The sequence below is a fragment of the Sciurus carolinensis genome, chromosome 18, assembly GCF_902686445.1.
Source record: "Sciurus carolinensis chromosome 18, mSciCar1.2, whole genome shotgun sequence".
NCBI classification, from domain to species: domain Eukaryota; kingdom Metazoa; phylum Chordata; class Mammalia; order Rodentia; family Sciuridae; genus Sciurus; species Sciurus carolinensis.
This window is the reverse complement of record NC_062230.1, coordinates 37922989-37948098: the sequence shown is the minus strand read 5'-3', so window position 1 is coordinate 37948098 and position 25110 is coordinate 37922989. Positions and strand designations below refer to the sequence as shown.

The 25110-nt window shown below is 54.3% G+C and overlaps 1 protein-coding gene across 6 annotated transcripts in view; it reads left to right on the top strand.

Annotated features, from left to right (window-relative positions):
* C18H16orf96 (chromosome 18 C16orf96 homolog) overlaps positions 1 to 25110 on the top strand; it is a 43090-nt gene that overhangs the window by 10602 nt on the left and 7378 nt on the right. For 3 of the 6 annotated variants that reach the window (XR_007106051.1, XM_047532928.1, XM_047532929.1), the window contains exons 2-15: positions 1225 to 1329; positions 2646 to 2726; positions 2880 to 2966; positions 3043 to 3120; positions 5509 to 5668; positions 7096 to 7181; positions 7507 to 7617; positions 15613 to 15687; positions 16092 to 16256; positions 20166 to 20284; positions 20586 to 20648; positions 23322 to 23414; positions 24169 to 24322; positions 24472 to 24574. Coding sequence is in view for 5 of the 6 variants with exons in the window: in XM_047532928.1 (XP_047388884.1) it covers positions 1225 to 1329; positions 2646 to 2726; positions 2880 to 2966; positions 3043 to 3120; positions 5509 to 5668; positions 7096 to 7181; positions 7507 to 7617; positions 15613 to 15687; positions 16092 to 16256; positions 20166 to 20284; positions 20586 to 20648; positions 23322 to 23414; positions 24169 to 24322; positions 24472 to 24574 (1480 nt within the window). In the remaining variant the exon portion in view is untranslated. The remainder of the gene's footprint in view (positions 1 to 1224; positions 1330 to 2645; positions 2727 to 2879; positions 2967 to 3042; positions 3121 to 5508; positions 5669 to 7095; positions 7182 to 7506; positions 7618 to 15612; positions 15688 to 16091; positions 16257 to 20165; positions 20285 to 20585; positions 20649 to 23321; positions 23415 to 24168; positions 24323 to 24471; positions 24575 to 25110) is intronic. The other 3 variants (XM_047532930.1, XM_047532932.1, XM_047532931.1) reach the window with 2 other exon arrangements.

Below are 25110 nucleotides of genomic sequence, written 5' to 3'. Positions count from 1 at the left end.
TTCTTCCTTCTCCTCCTCCTCCTCCTCCTGCTTTTTTGGTGGTTCTGGCAGTTAAACACAGGGTGCTCCACCACTCAGATACACCCCCAGCCATTATTTTATTTTATTTTGAGATAGGGTCCCACCAAGTTACTGAGGCCGGCTTTGAACTTTGATCTTCCTGCCTCAGCCTCCCAAGCTGCTTAGATTACAGGCGTGTGCCACTGCACCCAGCTAGGACTATGTTTTCTCATCCATTCTTCCAGTCTCTACCTTTTAACTGAACATTTAAAACATTTATACTTAATGTAATTATTGATTAGGACTGACTTCTGCCATTTTGCTATTTGTTATCTGAATGCCTAGCACAAGGCTCTTTATACACCTTTTTTTTTTTGCAGTGCTGGGGATTGAACCCAGGGCCCTGTGCTTGCAAGCAAAGCACTCTACCCACTGAGCTATCTCCCCAGTCCTCACCCTATCACTTTTTCTCCCATATCCATTCTATGCTTGAGGAATCTAAAATCTACAGACATGGTGACGGCCCAAGTCAACTGTGCAGCTGAGCTTCGAGCCCTGCCTTGCAACCGTCAGTTTAACCTGGAAGTCTCATCACACTGATCCCCTGGTGTCCCCTCTTGCCCTCCAGAGCATCTCCACATGCATCCAGAGAAATCTTTTTAAAATGTAAATCCAGGCCACGTGTGGTGGTGCATACCAGTAATCCCTGAGGCAGGAGGATTTCAAATTCAAATTCAAAGTCAGCCTCAGCAATTTAGTGAGACCCTAAGCAAATTAGTGAGACCCTGACTCAAAATTAAAAGTAAAAAGGGTTGGGGATGTGACTGTGTGGTATAATACCCCTGGGTTTATTCCCCACTTCTAAAGAAAAAATTAAAAAGTAAATCTAGTCATTTTTCCCCAGACTCTGATTCACCATGGGCTCTCCCCCAGGAACCAGCCTGCTTCCTCCTTTGATAGCTTTCCTACTGACAAATATTGAACAGAGAAGGGCAGGAGATGCTTCTGGTAACACAGAGACAGTTCTTTCCCACCCAGGCTGCCTGGGGCTGGAGCTCTATAGTCTTGAGTAGCATTTGCTGGTCTCTGGGTACCTTCAGCCTAGGCTGTGGAAGAGCCAGGGTGACCTCCAGGACCATGCTGCCACCAGAAATCTTCATACTTCACTTGCCTTCTGCTGCAGCCACACCCAACTTCACAGTTTCTTCTCCTTTTCCTTTTCAGTCCATGGTAACCCTGCAGGATTTGCTCACTGACATTTGCACACTCAAGGTCACCATCGAAACCCTCAGGAAGGATGTGGACATGATGAAGGATTTGTTTGAAAAGGTAATTTCTCCCCTGCATCCTCTACACTGGCCATGCTGGTCACATGTCTGATGGTCCAGGCAACAAGGAAAGCCTAGAAAGCCTGTTCTTGGTCAAAGAAGGCAGCCAAAACGGAAGAAGGGAATCCGCCTGGCCCAGCCCTTGGCCTGTCCTTCCGAGCTCTCTGTGACCCCTTGGTGCTCCTCTCTCCACTGTGTTAGGACATCGGTTGTAAGTGGCAGACGCCTAATTCATCCTGACTTGGGAAAAATCATAGAATTTATTCTCATTTACTAAAAAGTCCAGGGATACCTTCAGCTATGGCCAGTGTAGGCACTCCACAACACTGACATCTCTCAGGGATGCCTGCCTCTGGGTTGGCTTCATTTTCAGGCAAGGACTCCCCACTCCTAGCAACTCCAGGCTGCACTCCCTCAACCTTGCAGAAAGAGGACACCTTTCCTTCTGTTGAAAGCTCTGTCTGCACTGAAAAGCAGGATGAACCTACTACAGGCACACATACCATCCTTCTGTAGGTCCAAGTCAGCAGTCCAAGTCTGTTCAAGCCTGAGGCAGCTTCCCCTGGTCCAGGTGGAGTCAGAAGCCAGGTTTCCACACCTCCAGGCCAGTGCTGTGGCTGAGGTTAGGCCACCTGCTCCAAATAACATGACTCAGGGTATCGCCTGATTCACAGGCCACTGTATGCATGTGAACTTCAATCTCAGATGGGGTAGATTCTACCTGAGTAGAAGGACAGTGCCAGGAAGCAATGCTATGGGATGCTGAAAAGTACTCCTTGGACCAACTGTTTGAGAAACAACGCCGAGGCCCACTCCTTGGAATTTCTTTTTTCCTTTTTTTCTTTTTCTTTTTCTTTTCTTTTCTTTTCTTTTTTTTTTTTCTTTTTCTTTTTTCTTTTTTTTGTGCTGGGGATTGAACCCAGGGACGCTTAACCCCAGTCCATTTTTTTGATTTTTGAGACAGGGTCTTGCTAAGTTGCATAGGACCTCAGTAAGTTGCTGAGACTAGCTTTAAACTCACAATCCTCTAACCTCAGCCTCCGAGCCACTGGCTGTGCCACCATGCCCAGCCACTTGGAGATTCTTAATTTGCCTTTTTTGCCCATTCAAGGCTCTGCTAAGTCTGACAGTACAGAAATCTATTGAATGCTTTTTAGTCCATCATTTCCTAAACTTGTCAGTAGACCCTCTGGCACCCCTTTTTCTTCCCTGGGAAACTTCATCCTTCTTAAGCTCTTAGTCATCTAGCGTTGCAGGAAGCAACAGGACTGGGATCAGAACCTGTCCCCCAGCCCACAGACTCAGCTCATTTCACAGATATGCCCAGAAAAAATGGACCTCTTCTCTGAGGACTTGAAAGTGCAGAGCCGGAAGATGAGTACACTGCAGCATGAAATGGTGAGGGTTGGGGCTCCCGTCCTCCCTGCCTGGGGGCCGGGGGCAGAGCAGGTGGGAAGGTTTCTCTGTAAATGAGGAGGGCACTGTGGCTGGTGAGCCCCTGGAGGGCCGGGACCCCCAGCTCACACCTGAACTGCCCACCCCACTCCACAGGCTTCTCTCCAGAGCAAGATTCACAGTCTTCCCAAAGCTGAGGAAGTGGTGCTCTGGAGCGGCCTCCACGAGGCCATGTTCACACCGGTGAGTGGAGGGACAGAAGGAGCAGGGGAGGGGGCGTGGGGAGTTGGCCCAGCCTCTTCAGCTCCCTCTTTCACAGGAAGCCGCTTCCCTGGAGCTGGAGACATCCAACCAGGGGCAGACCACAGACCAGCTTCCAGAGGCTGCCCTGGCCCAGGTGGAGCCCTTGTCTCCCGCCCCTGTCTCAGGGCCCGTGCAAGACCCCAGCCTCCAGCAGACCGCCTGGCCCTCTCCAGTCCCCCAGCTCCCCTCAGGCCAAGAACCTGCCCAGGCAGTTCTACGCAGCAGTGACCAGGGGCCAGGCCAACCTCAGGCCCACACACCTGGGCCTGGCCCTGGGCCTTTTCCTGTTCCTAGGCCTGGACCTGCTCCTGCTCCTAGGCCTGGGTTGGCTCCTGCTCCTGCTCCTAGGCCTGGGCCTAGGCCTGCTCCTGGGCCTGCTCCTAGGCCTGGGTTGGCTCCTGCTCCTGCTCCTAGGCCTGGGCCTGGGCCTGCTCCTGCTCCTGCTCCTAGACCTGGACTGGCTCCCGTTTCTGCTCCTGGGCCTGGGCCTGCTCCTGGGCCTACTCCTGGGTCTACTCCCGTTTCTGCACCTGGGCCTAGGCCTGCTCCTGCTCCTGGGCCTGCTCCTGCTCCTGCTCCTGCTCCTGGGCCTGGGCCTGCTCCTGCTCCTGGGCCTGGGCCTGCTCCTGCTCCTGGGCCTGCTCCTGCTCCTGGGCCTGGGCCTGCTCCTGCTCCTGGGCCTGGGCCTGCTCCTGGGCCTGGGCCTGCTCCTGCTCCTGGGCCTACTCCTGTTTCTGCTCCTGGGCCTTGGCCTGGGACTGGACCTTGGCCTGGGACTGGACCTTGGCCTGGGACTGGACCTTGGCCTGGGTCTGCTGCTGGGCCTGCTTCTGGACTATGGCCTGGGACTGGACCTTGGCCTGGGACTGGACCTTGGCCTGGGACTGGACCTTGGCCTGGGTCTGCTGCTGGGCCTGCTTCTGGACTTTGGCCTGGAACTGGACCTTGGCCTGGACCTGCTCCTGGGCCTGGCCCTGCTCCAGGGCCTTGGTCTGGGCCTGGACCTGCTCCTGGGCCTGGCCCTGCTCCAGGGCCTTGGTCTGGGCCTGGACCTGCTCCTGGGCCTGGCTCTGCTCCAGGGCCTTGGTCTGGGCCTGGGCCTGCTCCTGGGCCTGTTCCTGGGCATTGGTCTGGGCCTGGGTCTGTTCCTGGACCTTGGTCTGGGCCTGGGCCTGTTCCTGGGCCTTGGTCTGGGCCTGGGTCTGTTCCTGGGCCTTGGTCTGGGCCTGGGTCTATTTCTGGGCCTGGGTCTGTTCCTGGGGCTGGCCCTGTTCCTGGGCCTTGGTCTGGGCCTGGGTCTGTTCCTGGGGCTGGCCCTGTTCCTGGGCCTTGGTCTGGGCCTGGGTCTGTTCCTGGGGCTGGCCCTGTTCCTGGGCCTGGGCCTGCTCCTGGGCCTGGGTCTGTTCCGGGGCCTGGGCCTGCTCCTGGGCCTGGGTCTGTTCCGGGGCCTGGGCCTGCTCCTGGGCCTGGGTTTGTTCTGGGGCCTGGGCCTGCTCCTGGGCCTGGGTCTGTTCTGGGGCCTGGGCCTGCTCCTGGGCCTGGGTCTGTTCCTGGGGCTGGCCCTGTTCCTGGACCTTGGTCTGGGCCTGGGTCTATTCCTAGGCCTGGGTCTGTTCCTGGGGCTGGCCCTGTTCCTGGGCCTTGGTCTGGGCCTGGGCCTACTCCTGGGTCTGTTCCGGGGCCTGGGCCTGCTCCTGGGCCTGGGCTGGAGCCTGAAATCATGCCTGCAGTGGGGCCTGGTGTAACACCTGGGTTCATGCCAACACCTGTGCCTGCGTTTGAACCTAGACCTGGACCTGCCCCAGGAGCGTGGCCCTCACCACCAGGAGGGGGGCCTGGACCCAGAGGCTGGCCTGGAGCTGGCACTTGGCCTCTCTTCAACTTTCTCCAGCCTGGCCGAGGTCCATCAGACCCCCAGCAGCCCTCCAGGGCCCCACCCCCAGCCACAGAGTGGGGATCATCGTGGCCTCGTCTACTGTGGCCACGCCAGCTTTTCAAAACCCCAGAGGCCCAAGAGCTCCCAACTGTGGAAGAAAAGGGGGAAGAATATTACCCCTACTACAGGATAGGCCCTCAGGATGGCCTCCCCCGAGGTGAAGCCCCCAAGGATCAGGCTCCCAGGGGTGGGGCCCCAGCAGTACACCTGAAGGGTCCCCAGGACCCCCTTCAGGAAATGAAAAACGCCGTTGGCCTTGCTGCTGCAGCTGCTGCATCCTATGCGGCAGCTGCCAACTCAGCTGCCCAGACAGCCAAGGCTATTGCCAAGGCCATGGATGCCCCTGCCACCAAATTGGCTACTATAGCGACCACCCTGGCTGCCTCTGGACCCTTTGGGATCTTTTCAGATGTTCTGGGTGCAGGGTCTTCCCGCGGGGCCACTGAACCATTGACCTTTGATGCCGAGAAAGAGCTGGAAGACTCGGCGATAGATTCTGAAGACTTGCCCACCGTCAGCATCCCTCCCACTACAATCCTGTCACAGGCCATGCTGGTTGCGAAGCAGGCCATGAGCCCTGAGGACAAGAAGACGGCTGTCAAGTACTCCATGAGCCACATAGCCCAAGTTCCTGTCAGACATGACTCCCTAAGGGAGGAGTTTGCCCAGCTGTCAGCCAACCTGCAGCAGCGCTTGGACGGTCTAGGTAGGAGGGCAGCGGGGCTGGGCCTTCCCGCAGCCGGCCTCTTTCCTGTGGGCTCCCCGGTAAGATCTAGATCAGCTGTTAACCACTCATTGCTTTGCGTAGGCATTAGTCTCTTTCTTGTGATTCTTTTATCATGAATGTATGGTGAGATATTCTCTGGGGAGAGGGGGACTGTGAGGATCTAAAGTTGGCAAGTAAAGAGGAAAATTGCTCCTGAAATTTCTTTTTCTTTTTTTTTTTTCTGGGGGGGGGGTGGTACTAGCTGTGGGGCCCAGGGCCTCACACCTGCCAGGCAAGCGCTCCAGTGCTGAGCTACATCCCAGCCCGAGGGTGCACTTCTGCTGCCTTCCCAGCGGATGCGGATGCTGACGCTGGGAACCCACTTAGATCCCCACGCTGCATGCTGAGACGTGCAGGAACTGAGTTCACCAAAGTCACATCCCTGTTTGTCACTGCTGACGGGTACTACTATTCCACAGACCTTAGGGGGAACGTGGAACTTCTCGTAGCTAAGAGGAACCATACTGATGTCTGTGACTACTGGGGTGGCTAAGATTAGGATGGTGGTAATGAGCAGTAACAGCCCAAGCTCTCCTGACCAGCTGCCACTTCCCACTCCTGTTACCTACATGGATTACGGCCTCTCCGCCTGCTTGTCCATACTCCATATAGGCCACTTTTAAGAAATTTCACCATCTCCCCTTCTTTTGATAAATTCCTCCTTTTAATCTTGGGATAATACATTTCATGGGCTCTCATGAATATGTCATATCAGGCAGGGCTGGAAGCGGGACTCAGTGGTAGAGCACTTGCTCAGCACGCATGAGGCAAGGGGTTCCGTCTCCAGTCATGCAAAAACATAAAGTGCTTCGTAGTTTTGAAGCACTTCATGGTATTGAAGGCTTGAAAAACAAAAATGGGAAGATTGACTTCGGGGAGTGGGGCTGGGGGTATCGCTCAGTGGTGGCATATGCTCAGCGAGTGCAAGGACTTTTTTCAATCCCCAGTACCAAAAAATATTTATTACATATTTAAGAGATATTATTGGGATATATTAGGTTAAATAAAGCACTTTATTAAAATTAATCTCAACATGTGGCTGCTAGCCAGGTACCATGGTACATGCCTATGACCCCAGTGATTCAGGAGGAGGCGAGATGGGAGGGGTCGCGAGTTTGCTTCAGCAACTTTGTGAAACCCTGCCTCAAAATAAAATGAAAAGTAGATGCTGGAGCAGAGCACCCTGGGTGGAGGCCCCAGCACCACACGCTTGGGCGTGCACGCAGGCACAGCAGCGCGACTGCCGGGAGACCCTCGAGGCCCTGCCTGAGCACATTTCTGTGGGCAGCTGGGCCTTAGCTGCCTGGGAGGAGCAGGTGGTCGGAGCTCCCTCCCTACCCAGCAGCCATTCCTTCCTTTGCTTTCAGTGAACCCGGAAGTCTTCTCCAAGCTTGTGACGGCCGTGGACGTACTGCAGGAAAAGATGAATAACCTCCAGAAATCCAGGCTCAAGGTCAGTGTCCCTCTCAGAGAGGAGCTCTTGAGACGACGATGGTTGGAGGTGAGCAGGAGGCTGACTCCCCCACCGGCACCCCTCCTGGGTAGAGCGTCTGCCCTGGAGCTGTCGCAGGGCCGCGGAATGAGCGGGGTCAACCAGGCAGTGTGCAGTGTGGACGATTTGGCCAGGGCAGGTCCCAGGGTGGGTGGCCGTGTCCCAGGCGGCTTTCGCGTGCTGTCTGAACTGCACAGATCAGGTATACTCTTCAAGGCCTCAGGCCTCTTCCAGGCTCAGCAGCCTCTAAAGCAGAGGCCTCCGATGTCTGTGTCGCCTTGTTTAGGAAGAAGAACTTGAGCGAATTTGGGGCACCCAAATAGAGTCAATGAAGAATCACTACATCGTGCTGGACCGCTTGGTGGGAAATCTCCAGACTCGCATGGATGAATTCAAGGTTCGGAGGCCTGGGGGCCGGGGGAGGGCAGGCCAGGGGAGAGCTCTTCCTGGGGCCTCCACACCCTCCACGAGGTTGTACAGAAGGGGGTGCCCGGGAGGCTGGGGAGCCGAGGATGTTTTACTGTGTGTAACTACACTTTAATTAAAAACAAATCCCACACACATACACAAAAGGACCTGAACAGTGCCCATCTGTGGCCTCTGTGTCACCCAACCCTGGGACAGAGTGAGGGCTCTGGGACTTTCACCGAATGAGTCCGCAGGATGAGCATTTCTTGCTCCTACAATTACACTCATGACTTTTGCCCTAAATCAGCCCATTTCAGGGGAACAAGGCCCTTCCCTGAGCTCTCAGCACCACAGGGTCTTTCTGGAACAGTAGGATGGCCAAGTTGCCAGGCTGGCCTCAACTTGCGATCCTCCTGCCTCAGCCTCCTGAGTCACTGGGATTACAGGTGTGCACCACTGTGGCTGGGCCCAGGGGGACTTCTAAGCAGGGATCAGAGGCTGGTGGTGGAACTTACAGGACGTAAAGACAAAAGGGCAGGGCGACGCGAACCCCCGGCACTGCTCTCCAGGTCCTCCCAGCGTGACCGTGACCCACAGTGCGTGCAGGGGACTCTGAAGGGAGGAGTAGTCCTTGCAGAGACGCCGATGTGTTGCCTAAGGCTGGGGGCAGAAGGGAGAGTTTTCTCTCTTCGAGGGGCTGTGTGTGGATGGGGCTGTGTGCTCGGGCCTTTGTGAGCAGCACGGATCAGGAGCCACGCTGTCTCTGCCAACTCTGGACTCTCTTAGTCCCCGATCTTCAGAGGGGCCTAGGTGGCCACGTCATGGGGACGTCTTGGGCCCCTCCTCTGTGGATACTTCTGCAGCAGGCCAGGCCCTGCACAGGGGGAAGGAGGGGTTGTAGTGGGGGCCTCCAAGCAGCTGTCAGTCAAGAAGCAGCCAGAGGAGGCCCAGCCAAACATGCGTGGCACAGGGGGAGCACACTCATCAGGCCTTGTCCTGCTCTCATGCCACCAAGATATGATTGCCCACGAAGTCACCCAGGAGGAACCTGAAACAGGGCTCTTGTCCAGCTCGTAGTTCCTCAGTCCTGCACTCAAGGCCCATGAATGAAAGCTCACTGCAGGAGATCAGAAGGCTGGCCCGCCTCCCAGCAGAGCCCCCAGGGTGGCCGTGCCTGTGTCCCGGAAGAAGAGCCCCTGCCCTGCTGTCCCCCTGTCTGCAGAAACGTGGTGTCTTGAGAAACTCCACTGCGGAGATGTGGTCCTACCTGAGATAAGGTCTTAGTGGACACTGGTTGCGTGCTGGGCTCTTGGGTCTTCACCTGAGACGCGCTCAGGCAAGATGCCGGGCTTCGTGTACAGCAGCTTTAGTAGGAGAGCAGCACCCTCGAGGGAGAGGGCGGCTCCTCTGGGAGGAGTGCCCTCTCATTTCTGGGTGTCCCAGCTTTCACTGGTCATGGTTTGGGTGGAGGCGTGCCCCAGAAGCCCTCCTGTGAGACAAGGCACGAGGGTTCAGAGATGAACCGCTGGGCGGTGGGTGAGAGCGTGCCCTGATCTCCTGACGGGGATCGACTGGGTGCTGACTGGAGGCGGTGGCCGTGGCTGCAGGGGCGGGTCACTGGGGCTGCCCTCGGGGTTATATTCTGTCCGAGGGGAGCTCTCTCTGCTTCCTGATGTGATGTCCTGAGCCACCTTCCTCTGCCACACTCTGCCGCGTGACGTTCTGCCTCAGCGGGAGCCCCAGGGAATGGAGGTGGCCATCTACAGACTGACGCCTCTGACACCATGGGCTCCAAATAAACTTTTCCTCCTCTGATTGTTCCTATCAGGTCTTTTGGTCACAGTAGCCGGAAAAGCTGACAAAAACAATTGGAGAAGGAGGGAGATTGTTGGAAAGTCCCGCCCAAGTGTCACCTTGGCTCGGGATTGACAGGCTACCCTAGCCAACGACTGGAGGGCAGCTCTTGGCCATCTTGGCCTGGCGGGCAGATCCTAAACGAAACTGGCTTTGTAGAACTCATGGTAGGAGGGCTCTGGTCTTGATCATTCTGCTCTCCTAGGCCTGGGAATCTCTGGTCTGTGTTTTTGCATGTCTTACCTAAAATGTCTTGGCAATTAGGCTCTTCCACCTTCTTCCTGTTGTAAGAGGACTGACCATCCAGCTGAGATCAGGCAGGGGTCCACTCAGACCCTGAGGCTCCACTGAGGCAGAACTGTTCATAAATGATATGCTCCAAGCTGGTGTCTTAGACTCCTAACTGACCACCTCCCAACACGCCTAGTCATTCGTCAATTTGCTCAGCAAAAGTAACTGAGTGTTCGCTCTGCACGGGAATGCTCTAGGGGCTGGGGACACAGCTGTCCACACCACAAAGTCGGCCCTTCTGTTTGTGCCTGGGGCAGTGACAGGATTCCTTTTTTTTTTTTCCCCCCCACCCCTCCCACCTCTCTTTTCCCTCTATACAGTCCCTCCTTCCTCCATTCTTGCCCCCCTCCCACCCCCCATTACGTGTCATCATCCACTTATCAGTGAGATCATTCGCCTTTTGGATTTTTTTTTTTGGGGTGCTGGGCATCGAACCCAGGGCCTTGTCCTTGCAAGGCAAGCACTCAACCAACTGAGCTATCTCCCCAGCCCCCGCCTTTTGGATTTTTGAGATTGGTTTACCTCACTTAACGTGATATTCTCCAATTTCATCCATTTGCCTGAAAATGCCATAATTTTATTATTCTTTATAGCCGAGTAATATTCCATTGTATATATATATACCACAGTTTCTTTATCCATTCATCAATTGAAGGGCATCTAGGTTGGTTCCATAGTCTGACTATTGTGAATTGAGCAGCTATGAACATTGATGTGGCTGCATCTCTGTAGTATGCTGATTTTAAGTCCTTTGGGTATAGGCTGAGGAGTGGGATAGCTGGGTCAAATGGTGGGTCCATTCCAAGTTTTCTAAGGAATCTCCACACAGCTTTCCAGAGTGGCTGCACTAATTTGCAGCCCCACCAGCAATGTATGAGTGTACCTTTTTCCCCACATCCTCTCCAACACCTATTGTTGCTTGTATTCTTGAAAATCGCCATTCTAATTGGTGTGAGATGGAATCTTAGTGTAGTTTTGATTTGCATTTCTCTTATTACTAAAGACGGTGAACATTTTTTCATATGTTTGTTGATTGCTTGTAGATCTTCTTCTGTGAAGTGTCTATTCACATCCTTAGCCCATTTGTTGATTGGGTTATTTGTAAGTGACAGGATTCCTTTTCAACTGCAGTGTCATTTATACGCCTAAACCTTACATAGAAGAGCTGAGGTAATTCTTACCTATTTATATACCCGTGATCCACAGTCTGGTCAAAATGGAGACATCTCGCCAGGTGTGGTGGCACAGGCCTATCATTCCAGCTACTCGGGAGGCTGGGGCAGGAGGATCGTGAGTTCAAAGCCAGCCTCAGCAAAAGTGAGGTGCTGAACAACTCAGTGAGACCCTGTCTCTAAATAAAATACAAAATTGGGCTGGGGATGTGGCTCAGTGGTCAAGTGCCCCTGAGTTCAATCTCCAGTATAAAAAAAAAAAGAAAAAAGAGGAGACATCTCCATAGTTTTAGAAAGTTCCCTTTCCCAGGGCAATATGCATTGTCCAGAGGTAGAACTGTTCTGTTTTCTGTTGCCCCAGCTTAGTTTTGCCTGTTTCTGAACTTCACATAAATGGGATTATACAGTGTGTGCTTATGTGTGACTGTGTTCCACTGGAGTGTCTGGAGAGGTTGTCCTTGCAGAGGAAAGACCTTTGCAAACCACTGGGATCCCAGTGATTTGGGAGGCTGAGGCAGGAGGATCGCAAGTTCAAGGCCAGCCTAGGTAACTTAGTGAGACTCTATCTCAAAATAAAAAGGACTGGGTGCAGGCCAGTGGTAAGCACCCACAGGTCCAATCCCCAGTGCCACAGACAAAAAAAGAAAAAGAAGTATCGAACTGTTTCCAAGGCAATAATGACTCCACACCCTCCTCCACATTTGATATTGTTGGTCTTTTTTATTTTGGACAGTGTTTGGGAATAGTATTTCATTATTATTCATTATTTTGGGATGAGGTCTCTCACCAAGTTGCTGAACCTGGCTTTGAACATCTGATCCTCCTGCCTCAGTCTCCTGAGTCAGGAAGTCATGGGTGTGTGCCACTGTGTCCAGTCTCATAATGGTCTTAAAACCAGTCCTTTGGCTGGGCATGGTGTGCACCCCTGTAGGCCCAGCTACTCAGGAGGCTGAGGCAGGAGGATTGCAAGTTTGAGGCTGGCCTGGGTAACTTAGGCCCTATCTCAAGATAAAGAAAGGGTTTGGGATTGTAGCTCAGAGGTAGAGCACCTCCACTGGTTTGATTCCCACTACCACTGAATGAATGAATGAATGAATGAATGAATGAGTGAATAGAACCAGTCCTTTGTCAGATATGCTGGAACTATTCTCCCTCAGTCTGTGGACTGCACTTTCCTTTCCTTCCTTTTTTTCTGTTTTTATAATACTGGGGACTGAACCCAGGGATACTTTACTGGTGAGCTGCATCCCCAGCCCTTTCTGTTTTGAGACAGTTGCATGGGCCGGTCTCAACCCTGCAACCTGCCGGCCTCTGCCTCCCAAGTTGCTGTGTACGGTCCTGCACCACTGTGCCTGGCTGTTTGGTGGTTTTTATAAAGTGAAGTGAACCGTACACTTGTCCTTTGACCCACCAATTCCTTCCCTAGGTATTTACCCAAAATAAATGAAAGTTTCAGTTACCCCAGGGACTTTTACACAGACCATTGCCACAGCATTCCTAATAATCAGAACACTGGAAACTCTACACGCGTCCATCAACAGAAGAGTAGATGAAAAAGTAAGTCACGTCCATCCCTTGGAATATTACTAGAGCATAAAGAAGCAAGCAGTGCACAAGCTGTGTGGATGAATCTCAGAGACATTCTGCTGAGCGAGGGGAGCCAGGCACGAGGGAGCACGTGGCATGTGATTCCACGTGGAGTCCAAGAACTGGCCACGCTGACTTCCGGAGCTCGAGACCAGACAGCAGCTGCCTGGTGTACACCATGTCAGAAGTCCGGGCTCCACCGAGTCTGCACCTTTGGTCGTAGGGGACTATCAGGCGTCTTCTGTGAGCGCTCTGCCGACCTACGGAGAGGATGAGAGCGCTCTTCCCGGGACAGAAGCCGGGAGCTGCAGCATGGTGGGGCGACCTCAGCAAGCACCTCGGACTCAGCAGGCTTAGGAGCAGGAACGGCTGGTAGTGCCTTGAGGCTTGCCCTCCTCGGTCCAGGTCTGCTGCTGATGGCCTCCTGAACTCGTGTTTGGTGTGGGTGAGGGGCGCCGGAGAAGGCGTCGGTCCCTGGGTGGGCCGATGCCAATGTCAGGACAGAGGGGCATCCACATGCCACACGCAGAGGTGGAAAACAGGACTGGGTGACCCTAGAGCCCCAGGATTCCCCAGGTCCTTGAGGAGGGCTTTGGACGTCCTCTGGGCACTGAATGGGGGTGAGCTGGCTCCGTTTTGAGCCCATCTGCCCCAGTGGGTGCGTTTCCCTGGATGAGAATCAAGGCCAGAGACCTGTCCCTGGGCGCTCTCACTGGCCGCCGTGGACCCCGTCTGCCGCCACCTGCTCCGGCTCGTCCGTGTGAACCCTCGGGAGCTCGAGCTGTGACTGTCCTGTCCCTGGAGCTGAACAACCAGTAGGCAGTCACCAGCACAGCCTGTTGAGCAACACCGGCCATGACAGGCTGAACCGGGCGCAGTGGCGCACCCTGTGACCCCAGGGCTCGGGAGGCCCGGAGAGGCCCACGTTCAAGGTCAGCCTGGGCAACGTCTCAAGACCCTGTCTCAACGATTTCCCACAGGGCTGGGAATGCAGCTCTGAGTTCAGTCCCCAGCACCAGAAATACATAGGTAAAGTCACCAGCTGGAAAACTGGCTCGAGTCCTCCCAGCCACGCTGCCGACTGGACCGCGGTGTCCAGTCTTGCGCCTGCCCCTGCCCCTGAGCTCTGCTGCTGACAAGGAAGCTGCCTGCTGGGAGAAGCCCACAGCCCCAGCGAGGACTTGGTCTGTCCTGAAGGAGCAGCGGCACTCTGTGCTGTTCTCCTGCGTCATTAGAGAAGAACAGCTCTGCAGAAGTTGAGGGCAGCCGGCCGCGTGGCCCAGCCTTGGTCAGTCCAGTTACTCTGGAGGCTGAGTCGGAGGTCGCAGGTTCGAGGTCAGTGTGGGCAACTTAGTGAGATCCTGTCTCAAAATAAAAACTAGAAAGGGCTGAGGATGTGGCTCAGTGGTAGAACAGCCTGGGTTCAATCTGCAGTAGTGGAAAAAGGAAGAGCGCGGGAGAAAGAGAGGAGGGAAGAGAGCCCCGCGCTCCCCGGAGGAGGCGGCCTGCTGCTGCAGTCCACAGGACGGCTTTGGGATAGATACTGGGATGATATGCCTGGGTTGGGTCCGAAATCTGTCACTTACTGGGTTTATCAGTTTCCTGTGGCTGCTGTACCACAGACTTGGTGTCTGAAAACAATAAACATTTATTCCCTTTCAGTTCCGGAGCTGGAAATCTGAAATCCAGGCCTCACCCTGGTCCTTCCAAGGCTCTAGGAAGACCCCTCCTTGCTCCTTCTGGCTTCTGGTGGCTGCGTATACCTCGGCTGTCAGGGCATGGCCCTGATCTGCCTCTCCGACACATGGCCTCTCCTGTGCCTCTGGGTGGCTTCCTGAGGCCTTCCTTCTTACAGGACATCAGTTATTGGATTCGGGGCTCATTCTACTCCACTGTGAACTTACACTAACTAATGCATCTGCAGAGACCCTGTTTCCACACAAGACCATGTTCACAGGTTCTGGCTGATGAATTTTGGGGGAGCTACTCTTCGACCCAGGACTCAGGTGTCCCTGGCAGAGTCCCACCTAGTCGTGCCTCTTTATGTTTAATCTTAATGACAGTAGTCAAGAGTAAGCATCCAGAACCGAGAGTCGCCCAGCGAGCGCTGGCCCTGGGCCTGAGCACTGGCTGTGAGGAAGCAGCTGGGCTGGAGGGCAAGGCAGGAGCTCCGCCCCCCTCCCCCTCTGCGTCACCTCAGAAGCCCTCCTTGGGCCCTCGGTGGATGTGACGGAGCTGTTAGCATTGGGTTTGACTTTAGCAAATGAGGCCTAAGTGTATTTCTCTTTTACATTCAAGAAATCCAGATGGTGGATCCATGGAGGGTAGGTGCTCCGGTTCCATTTTTCTTCTTCTCCTCTGTGACTTCCATTCTTAAACGTCACCTGTGGTCCAAGATGGCTGCTGACACTCCAGTCATTAACACTGGAGCCAGCAATAGAGAGGACAGAGAATTCAGAGTAGAGACACCCGCCTACTCCACTTCACCCGCCGTCAGGCCCCTCGGTGGGGAGGCTTGAGAAGGGCAGTCTTGATTCTGAGCAGCCGCGTGACACCCAAGAGCTGGAAGCTCAGTTCCTGAGGGCGAAAGCCAGACAAGACACGAGGGGTGAAGTAGAAGGAGGAGAAGTGTCCCCAGTCTCTGGGACAGGGGCGGCTACTCCCAAGCAGGTTCCCTTTGCTCCTGTCCTGGGGGTGTCGCTGCTTCATGGAATCACGGGGTAAAAAGTAGGGGTCCCCCAGTGCTCGAGCACAGTGTGTGCGGTAAAGAGATGGGGTTCCCCACTGAGACCCCAACCACAGACCCTTTGAGGGAACCTGCCCGGCACATCTGTGACCCAGGCACTGGCTTGTGCTCCCCGGCGTGGCCTCCACCTTCCAGGGACGGCTGTTCCGTCCCCCATTCTGTCCCTTCTGCTCCAGGCACCTGGAACCCTGGGCCAGGCCTTCTGATGTGCCCACCGGGCTGCTGTCCACCCGCCTGTCGTCCCCCTCCGAGCACAGGGCAGGGGCGGAGGCGCAGGGTGGACGGCGTCCTCACGGCTGCGGGAGGGCTGACAGGCCTTTGCTTCTGTGCTTAGACTCTCCAGGCTCAGATCAAATCCCTGGACCTGACCAAGGCGAATACAAACATGGTGGAGCAGGAGCTTAGAGAAGTGAGTGGCCAGAGGGACCTCCGCCTCCCGCTGCCCCGCCCGAGTCCCGGCTCCCCACCAGGGAAAAGGAGCCACCCAGGCAGAGACTTCCGGAACCCCCTGCCTTCCTTCCCATGGGCAGGTGGGAGGCCTCTCGCCCGCGGTCCTGACCGCTCCTGTGTTTAGTGATGAGTGACTCTTAACGTGAGCTTAAAAATCACGCATCGACTTCCCTGTTCCAGGAAAACCTTGGTTTAAATCCCTCTGCTGTGTGCGAGCAGCAGAGATCCCACGGTTGGGTCCCAGCATCAATCCCAAGGGCTAGACATCAGCTCCCAAGTTAGAAAAAACCAACCAGAGGACGGAGGCCCCCCGCCCCCCACACCCCCCAGTAGCCCTGCCCCCTGCGCCCCCTCTTTCCCTAGAAAGCCGACAGGAGTGCTCTGGTGAACAAGGCCAGCCGGGGGGACCTGGAGACCGTCGTGGCGGAGCTGCATGAGACATTTCAGAGCATACTCTTCAAGCTCACCACACACCAGGACCACTGGAATAAGGTTGTGGAGCAGCTCAAGAAGGACCTGAGCACCAAGGTGAGCACCCTGGCCGAGCCGCCACCTGCTGCACGCTGGATTACTTTATAGCTCCAACAGCAAAGGCTCACAGTTGTGAGGAGCAGGGATTTGGGAGCAGCTTACCTGGGTGGCCCAGGGTCTCCCACAATGTCACAGGTAAGGTGTCGTCCAAGGCTGTATCTGAAGCTTGACTGGGGCTAGAGGAGCCATTTCAAAGATGGTGCCCTCACATGGCAGTTGGCAAGAATCTTCCGTTCCTGCCAGGTAAAGTGGTACAGGCCTGTAATTACAGCTACTCAGGAGGCTAAGGCAGGAGGATCACAAGTTTGAGGCCAGCTTGAGTAACTTACTGAGACCCTGTCTCAAAAAATAAAAAGGGCTAGGGGTATGGCTGGGTAGAGCGCCCCTGGGTTCAATCTCCAGTTCCACAAATTAGTTAATTAATTAAATAAAGAATCTTCGGTTCCCCATCACAAGGCCTCCTCAGAGCCTCTTGAGTGGTCTTGTAACATGGCACCTGACCTCCCCCAGAACGAGTGACCCCACAAAACAAGCAAGGATCTGCAGAGTCTGGTGTGACTTAGCCACCGTGGTTTCTGTAATACCCAGTTGGTTACCAGTCAGTGAGAGGGGCCTACTTGGTGGTGTGAACCCCACGTGGTATAGCTGGGAAGCCTCTTGGAGGCTGGTCCCAATGTTCTCCTGGCGGGGCCAGCCAAGGGACGTGGTGGGGTCGGAGTGGGGGGCCCGCTGAGAAGCGTGCTGGTCCTTGATTGATTCCTCCGAGGTGCCAGACCTGGAGAACGTCCCCGAGGAGCCACAGCCCCTGCTGACCCTTGTGCACGCTGAGAGAGCCTCGGGACAGGCAGACCCGCAGTGACGGTGGTGCTGCGTGGCTCTGGCAGCAGGGGGGGGTGTGGCCCGAAGTCAGGCACTGCGTTGGAGTCCCTGAGGTTCAGCCTTCTCCTCTGTGCCTTGGGTCCCCGTGTGCCTGTCACTGGGACTAAGCAGTAAGTACATTTCACATGCTTGTCAGAGGAAGGACCCAGATCGGTGCCGTCTCACCGTGGCTGCACACTCCAGAACAGCTCACCTGCCTTTCTCTGGTGATTCAATGCCAGGGGGTAGGAAGTGGGTACAGAACAGGGATTGTTCTAGATTAAAAATTACAACGGCCCAGATGACCACATGCAGCACAGGAAAAGGTGTTACTTGTTTCCTGGTTCAACTGAGCCAGTTCTGAAACCGGGCTAAGAATGTGATCCAAGTCAGGAATTATCACTAATTGTATTAGAGGTGATCATGGAATTGTGGTTACGAATGAAAGCACCCCCATCTTTTAGAAACACTCAGATAGTCATGAGAGAAATGTCATGAATTCTGTACGTAAAAAAAAAAAAATAATAATAATAATAATGCATCACAAAATAAGGCAAGCTGGGCAGAGTGGCATATGTCTGTAATCCTAGGGACTCAGGAGGTTGAGGCAGGAGGAATGTAAGGTGGAGACCAGCCTCAACCACTTAGCAACCCTGTTTCAAAATACAAAATAATGGGGCTGAGGCTGTAGCTCAATGGCAGAGTATTTGCCTAGCATGTGTGAGGCACTGGGTTCAATCTTAGCAAGGCATAAAAATAAAATAAAGGCATGCTGTCCATCTACAACTACAAGAAACGAACAAACAAAAAAACTAGTTATAAAAAAATACAAAATAGAGCTGGGGAGATAGCTCAGTCGGTAGAGTGCTTGCCTTGCAAGCACAAGGTCCTGGGTTCGATCCCCAGCACCGCAGAAAATAAATTAAAAATAAATAAATAAATAAATAAAATAAAAGGGCTGGGGATAGAGCTCAGTGTTAGAGTGTCCCCGGGTTCAATCCCCAGGACTGAAAAAGAATAAGGCAAATATAGCAACATGTTAAAAAATTTAGATGTTATGGTCAACTATTCTAGTCTTTCTGCTTTTCTCTGTGTTTGAGATTTTCCAGATGAAGAGCTTCTTCTGTGGCTGCTGTTCTAAGTCACTCCTTGCTCATTGCTTCCTTTCTGTGTTATTTCCAGGGGGTTCTAGAGACTGAACCCAGGAGTGTGCTATCACGGAGCTGCACCCCAAAACCCCCCTTTATTTGATACTGGGGATTGAACCCACAGGTGCTTAGTGACCGAGCCACATCCCCAGCCCTTTTTATTTTTGGAGACAGGGTTTCACTAAGTTGCATTTAGGGCCTTGCTAAGTTGCTGAGGCTGACTTTGAACTTGCCATCAATCTTCTGGCCTTAGCCTCCTGAGTCACTGGGCCCAACCCTTTTTTATTTATTTACTTATTTTAAATTTGAGGTGAGATCTTGCTAAGTTACCCAGGCTGGCCTCAAGCCTGGAATCCTCCTGCCGGGTAGCAGGGATGACAGGCCTGTGCCACCGTGCCCAGCTCCTGTCTGTATTTCGAATTGTGGTAAAAGTCACAGAACATAAAATGAACCATCTGCAAGTGAAGGGGTCAGCGGCACTCACACGCGCAGTGTGCACTGACGTCACCTCGACCTAGTTCTAGGACGTTTTTGTCTTCCCACCAGGAAGCCCGGTGTCTTCAGCAGTCACGCCCTTCCCTGGCTGCCCCGGCAACGCTGTCTCCTTGTGGACACGCCTGTCCGGGGTGTTTCACATAAAGGGAGCCACAGGGCATGCAGGCTCTTGTGTCTGACGTTTCTGGTTTAGCGTCACCAAGTGCATTCATGTCGGAGCCTGGGTCAGAACTGCATTCCTTATACCCAAGAAAAACGCAATATGTCCACACCAAAGCTTGCACGTGAATATTCACAGGAGCATTAGCTATAATAGCCAAGAGGTGGAAACCACCCAAGTGTCTATCAACCGAGGAATTAATCAATGAAATGTAGGTTATCCAATGCTGGACATGGTGGTACATGTCTGTAATCCCAGTGATTTGGGAGGCTGAGGCAGGAGGATTGCAACTTCCAGGCCAGCCTCAGCAAGTGGGTGAGACCCTATTTCAAAAAATAAAAATAAAAAGGGCTTGGAATGTGACTCAGTGGTTAAGCATCTGTGGGTTCAATCCCTGATACCTGCCCCCTCACAAAAAATATGTCCAGGGACTGGGATTGTAGCTCAGTGGTAGAGCACTTGCACTGAGTTCAATCCTCAGTACCACATAAAAATAAATAAGAATAAAGGTATTGTGTACATCTAAAACTAAAAAATTTTTTAAAGTATATCCATATGATGGAATGATATTTGGTCATGCTATTCCATGCTTTATAATATGTAGCATGAATGCAGTACAGTGGAATATTATTCATCCATAAAAAGGAATGAAATTCTGATACATGCAGCAACCTGGACAAATCTTGAAAATAGTTAGCTAAATGAAAGAGGCGGGACACCAAAGGCCAAATATTGTATGATATTTTTGTGAAATGTCCAGAATAGGCAAATCCAATAAAGACAGAAAGTAGGTCAGAAAGTAGGTTGGAGTTTGGGGGAAATAGGGGGCTTCTTTGGGGAACGATGCAAATATTCTAAAATTGATTGTGATGGTCATTTGTGAGAATATTAAAAGTGATTGGACCATCCACTTCACAGTCAGACCCTCCATGAACGTGTATGGACTGTGTGAAGCTCAGGTGCATGTGGACTATTGGGAGAAAGTTTCCAGGGCCTCCAGACGAGCAGTGTGGGCAGTAGGTTTGGAGGTGGTAGCTGATGGTGTTTTTGCCTGGGCCGCTGGGAAGCTCACTTTGCAGTTCCCCTCTACCAATAGCACCGAAGAGGGCTATGAGCCTTATGAGGTTGAAATCGCCTCCTTTCTTCTCATTCTCTGTGTAAGTTGCAGGTCACCACAGATCCTTGTGGGAGGAGCAGGGTGTGAACTGATTGACCAGAGTGTCTTTTCTCCCCCTGGGCTGACAGCTAGTGCACAGTGATCTGGACGTGCTGAAGAAGGGCCTGGAAGAGGTCTGGGAAGTAGTCAAGAAGCTGCTGCTGGAGGGCCTGTTGTACGACCCCGACAGCGCCGCGGGCTTTCGGAGGTGAGCGAGGAGGTGCTGTGGTGAGGCTGCAGCCGCCAGGCTAGGGCACCCCTGGACTCTGGGGGTGCAGATTCCAGATCGTGGGCATGGACACGGCGGGCCTGGAGTGGGCAGTTCTGCCCCCTCTGGCTGGAGAGCTCCGGGCCGTTTGCTGCAAAAGAGGACACTGAGGCTCCGCGAGGGACGGGACCACGCAGGCCACCGGAGGCGGGTTAGGCGGGAGGTGCAGCGGCTCAGCCTGGGCTGCGACGCCAGGGCAGGAGCACCGGGCGGCCCTGACAGCGCGCCGCCTCTCTTTCAGGAAACTGTTTGAGCGGGTGAAGTGCATTTCCTGCGACCGGCCAGTGGAGATGATGACCGGCCCGTGAGTACGGCGCCAGGGGGCGCCTCGGTTCGGTGGAGGCCGCGCATGCTGCCCCGCGCACCAGCCCCGCGCACCACTCTGCAGCGGTCAAGTACATTCACACCCACGTGCGCCCTAGGGCCGCCCGGGCGTTCGCGTCCACGCGCACCGCCTTCACACCGCCCTGCAGAGCTCCCCGTCACCCACATTCCCTAGACACCTTGCTCCCCACTTCTGAGTGACGGGGGCACTGCCTCTCTACCTAGGGTCGGAGTCAATGGCCCACCCATCTTCCCCCCAAAAGAAAAAAAAATGGAAGGCGGGGCTGAGTCGTGGCTCAGTGGTAGAGCGCTTGCCTAGCGCGGGTCCGGCACTGGGTTCGAACCTCAGCACCACATAAATAAAGGCATTGTGTCCATCCACAACTAAAAATATATTTTTTTAAAATGGAAGTAATCATTGTCAGGAAGAGCAGAACTTTGTTCTACTCTCTGGCCACTTACTTTGATACAAGTTCAATACTTGCATAATGTGAACTATTTTATTATTTTATTTTTTGCAATGCTGGGAGTCAAACTCAGGACTTTACGCGTGCTTGTCAAGCTCCTTCCCACTGAGCACCACTCCAGTCCTAAAAGGAACCATTTTTAAATGAACACTGGTCACCTGGTGGCACGCACCTGTTAATCCCAGCTATTTGGAAGGCTGAGGCAGCAGGAACTGCCAGCCTGGGCAACTTAGCAAGACCTTGCCTCCCAATATTTAAATAAAAGTTTTGGGGATGTAGTTTAGTGCCAGAGCACTTGCCCAGCACTGCAAGGAGGTCCTGGGTTCAATTCCAGCACTGCAAAAATGAACTAAAAATAAGTAAAGTGGCTGGGCGTGGTGGCACATGCCTGCTTTGGGAGGCTGAGACAGGAAGATTGCAAGTTTGAGGCCAGCCTCAGCAACTTAGTGAGACCCTGTCTCTAAAAATAAATAAAGCAAAGCGTACAGTGGCATTTGGTGCAATCACAGTGTAGTGCAACTCCTGCCTCAATTCCAGAGCCCCGTTTAGTCCCCAGACCCATTAGCAGTCACTTCCCGTTGCCACCTCCCCCCAGCCCCTGGCAGCCACTGATCCACTTTGTACCTCTATGGGGTGGCCTGTGGACTTCCTATTGATGGAATCAGACTGTACAGGCCCTTCAGAGGCTGGCCGCCTTCGCTTAGCATACTGTTTATGAGGTCGCTCCAGGTTTCAGCATGAATCAGTGCTTCGCTCCTTTTTATCACTGAATGACATTCTGTTGCGTGGATGGGCACCTTCGCTTACCCCTTCATCTCTTGATGGACATCTGGGTTGTTTCCACCTTTCAGCTATTGTGACTAGCACTGCTGTGAACATCTGTGTGTGTGTATTCATTTGAGCACCATCTTCCAGTCCTTTGGGGTGCAAGCCTAGAAGTGGAAGGGCCGGCTCGTACGGTAACTCTGTGGTTAACTTTTGAGGAGCTTCCAGGCAACAGTAGGTCCTGACACCAGGACCTGGCAGGGTCCCTGAGGTGCTAGCCCAGCCCTGGGGCCCCTGGAGTTTGCCGCCACCTCAGGCCAGTTCACCTCCACCGAGGGTCTGTGGAGCCATGACCAGGATTTCCCTTTCAAATCACAAATCACAGACGTCTCATCACGGTCTTATTTATAATAGTAAAAGAGTCGGAAATAATCTCCGTGGTAAACAGGTCACTGACATCAGCCAGCATACACCACGTGGGGCAAGGACGTCTGTGCTGTGGAAATGGCTGGTAGCTGTGCCATCCAGCCAGGGGCCACAGGACACGTGCAGCTGTGGAACACTCGAAGCATGGCTAATGCGATGGAGAAGATGAATTTTAAACTTTATTGAAACTTAATTTAAATGCATATTAAAATAACCACATGTGGCCAGTGGCTCTTGTATTGGATAACACAGCTGTGGAATATTATTTAGTAAACCTGAAAAATGTTTGTGGCAAATGACAGAATATCAAGCCGTCTGCGTTGTTATCCTGTTTTAATTTTAAATTCACGTAGACGTGGAAAATGCAGGGAGGACATATATCGGTGTCTGTCACACGGCTACTGAGCTGTGTTTCCTTGGGTATCTCTGTACTCGATGAAATGTTAACACTCAGTGTGTTCCTGAAAATCTGGGGTGACCCAGCCGCCCACAGTAGGAGCCGGTGCTGCCTGGCAGCAGGTCTGCCGGCAGAGCTCCCCAAGAAGGCTGTCCGGCCTTTTTATTTTTATTTCCTTGTCGAGGCCAAACCCATGGCATAACTTCAGCACTGCGAAGGGAAGGGTGGGGCGGCCTGTGGTCTGTCGCAAGGTCGTGCAGCCGGCCCACCCGTGAGCAGCGACCCCTTCCCATCCTTGACTGTTCCAGGGTTTACCTGGCCTGGCTTTTACCCTTATGACCAGAACTTTTTTTCTGCCAGGGGTGGAGCCCGGCCCTCACAAATGCTAGGACCAGAGCTGTGCCCCCAGCCCCAGTTGATTGTTGTTTGTGTGTTTGTGTCCCTGATAGTCGGGGCTCCTCAGAGCCCTGCTCGTGGCCCGGGGCGGGTGTGTCGGGGTCTGTACCTCCTTCCTTCTGCTGGGAAGGCTCCTGGTGGAGCGGGGAGCCTGCAGCCCTCTGCTGGCTGAGTTCGCCTCTGATGCTTTTGTCCTCCACAGGCAGCTGATCACCATACGCAAAGCCCGCCTGCTGTCCAAGCTGCGGCCAGCCAGCGCCAACAGCTACGAATACCTGCAGCGGCAAATGATGAGGTGAGGCTGCAGCGCCACCCTGGGCAGGGCTGGGACCCCTGCTCCTGCAGAGACATATCCGCCAGTGCCAGAACCAAGGACTGCCCCCGGGTGTGGCTGACCCTCTGTGAGATGCTGGTGGCCTGGGCAGAGGATAGGAGCCAGCGTTCTTCAGTCATGGGTCAAGGACCAAGAGGTGCTTCCAAATGGTGGGGGGTGGGGTCTCCTTAAATCTCACAACCCTTTGTGAGCCGGGATGGACACACCTGTTCCTGGTGAGAAGTAGTGATGGTGGACCCTCCAGGAGCCCTCGATGTGGCCCAGCAGGCGCTTGGGCGCACCTGGCCTTGTTGAAGTGTATTCCCTGATCATCCGTTTCACAATGAGGCACAGAGAGCTTACGTGACTGCCCACAGTTGTGGCTAGTGACTGGCAGAGCAGCCACAGACCGGCCGGCTCCCTGGGTCCCAACACCACACCTGTGCCCCGACCTCCGAGGCTCTGGGGGTCCTAGGGACACCCAGCCCTGTGGGAATGTTGCCTGAGGGGGGGACCTGGGGCTCCCCGGCCTCCTGTCCTGACTCCTCGAGCTGCAGATCAAGAGCACGTGCTTGTGGAGATGGCCAGGGCTCCAGGGCGCCCCTCCCCCCGCCGTGTGCATCTGCGCCACCCACCAGGCCCCAGGCCTGCCCGCTGTGCCCCCAGCACCCTCGACACTGCCCAGGCATGTGGGCAGAAGGGTCTCCAAATGGCCAATAACCACTGTCCTGTGCAGGGAACATCAGCGGCTGCAGATCCAGGAGGACGGCCTGCGCTCCCAGCAGGACTGGGGCGATGGCCCCCGGCATGACCCCACCCTCAAGTCCAAACCAGGGGACCTGGCAACACTCTACCCCTATGGGGACCCCCAAGTGCTGGACTATGACACCGTGAGTCTGGCCGTCAGGGGGTCCCAGGCCCAGGCACGGGACTGGACCCCAGGCATCTCTGGGAGCCGGTGTGCTGACTTCAGAGCCTTTACGTGTGTTGGGCGGTAGCCAGGTGGAGGCCTAGGGCAGTGACGCAGACCATCCGGCAGGCCGAAGTGGACATCCTGGGAGTGGATGGGATTCTGTACAAAGGCCGAATGAACAGCCATTTTGGGACCCAGCCCTTGGCCACTGCAGAGAAGGAGCTGGCAGGTGAGAGGTGCCCGGCCTGCAGGGTACTCCTGCCTCGGGTCTCCCTGTGCCAGGCAGCTGAGGGGAGGCAGCTGGGCTCAGGGCTGGCACCCTTCCTGGCTGAGGAGCCTAACAGTCACTTGCAAAAATGGGGTCCCCACAGTGGGAGCAAGAGGGGCTGTTGCCTGCGGTTGACTTATGCAGGGGACAGACCCCAAGTGAATATCTGGACGGCAAGAATCCATGGTTACAACCATAAAAACGGACCGCAGGGGCACTGAGATGGGGGAATTGTACCAAGGGCCTCTGGTGGATGGGAAGGTCTGGACAGCTGCCCTGACACCCCCGAGGGGCATCACTTGGTGAGGGGGTGGAGAGGGAGGACAGAAGTCCAAGTGGAGGGCAGTGCGATGGCCCTGTGGGTAGAAGCCAGGCACAAGCAGGAAGCGGGAGGGCGGTCCAAGCTGCAGTGCAGAGACAAAGGCGGCGGCAGGGATCAGGTCCAGCCCCTGGAGGCCTGTCCTACTCTCAAAGGCAGGGTCAGGCCAGGAGGGCAT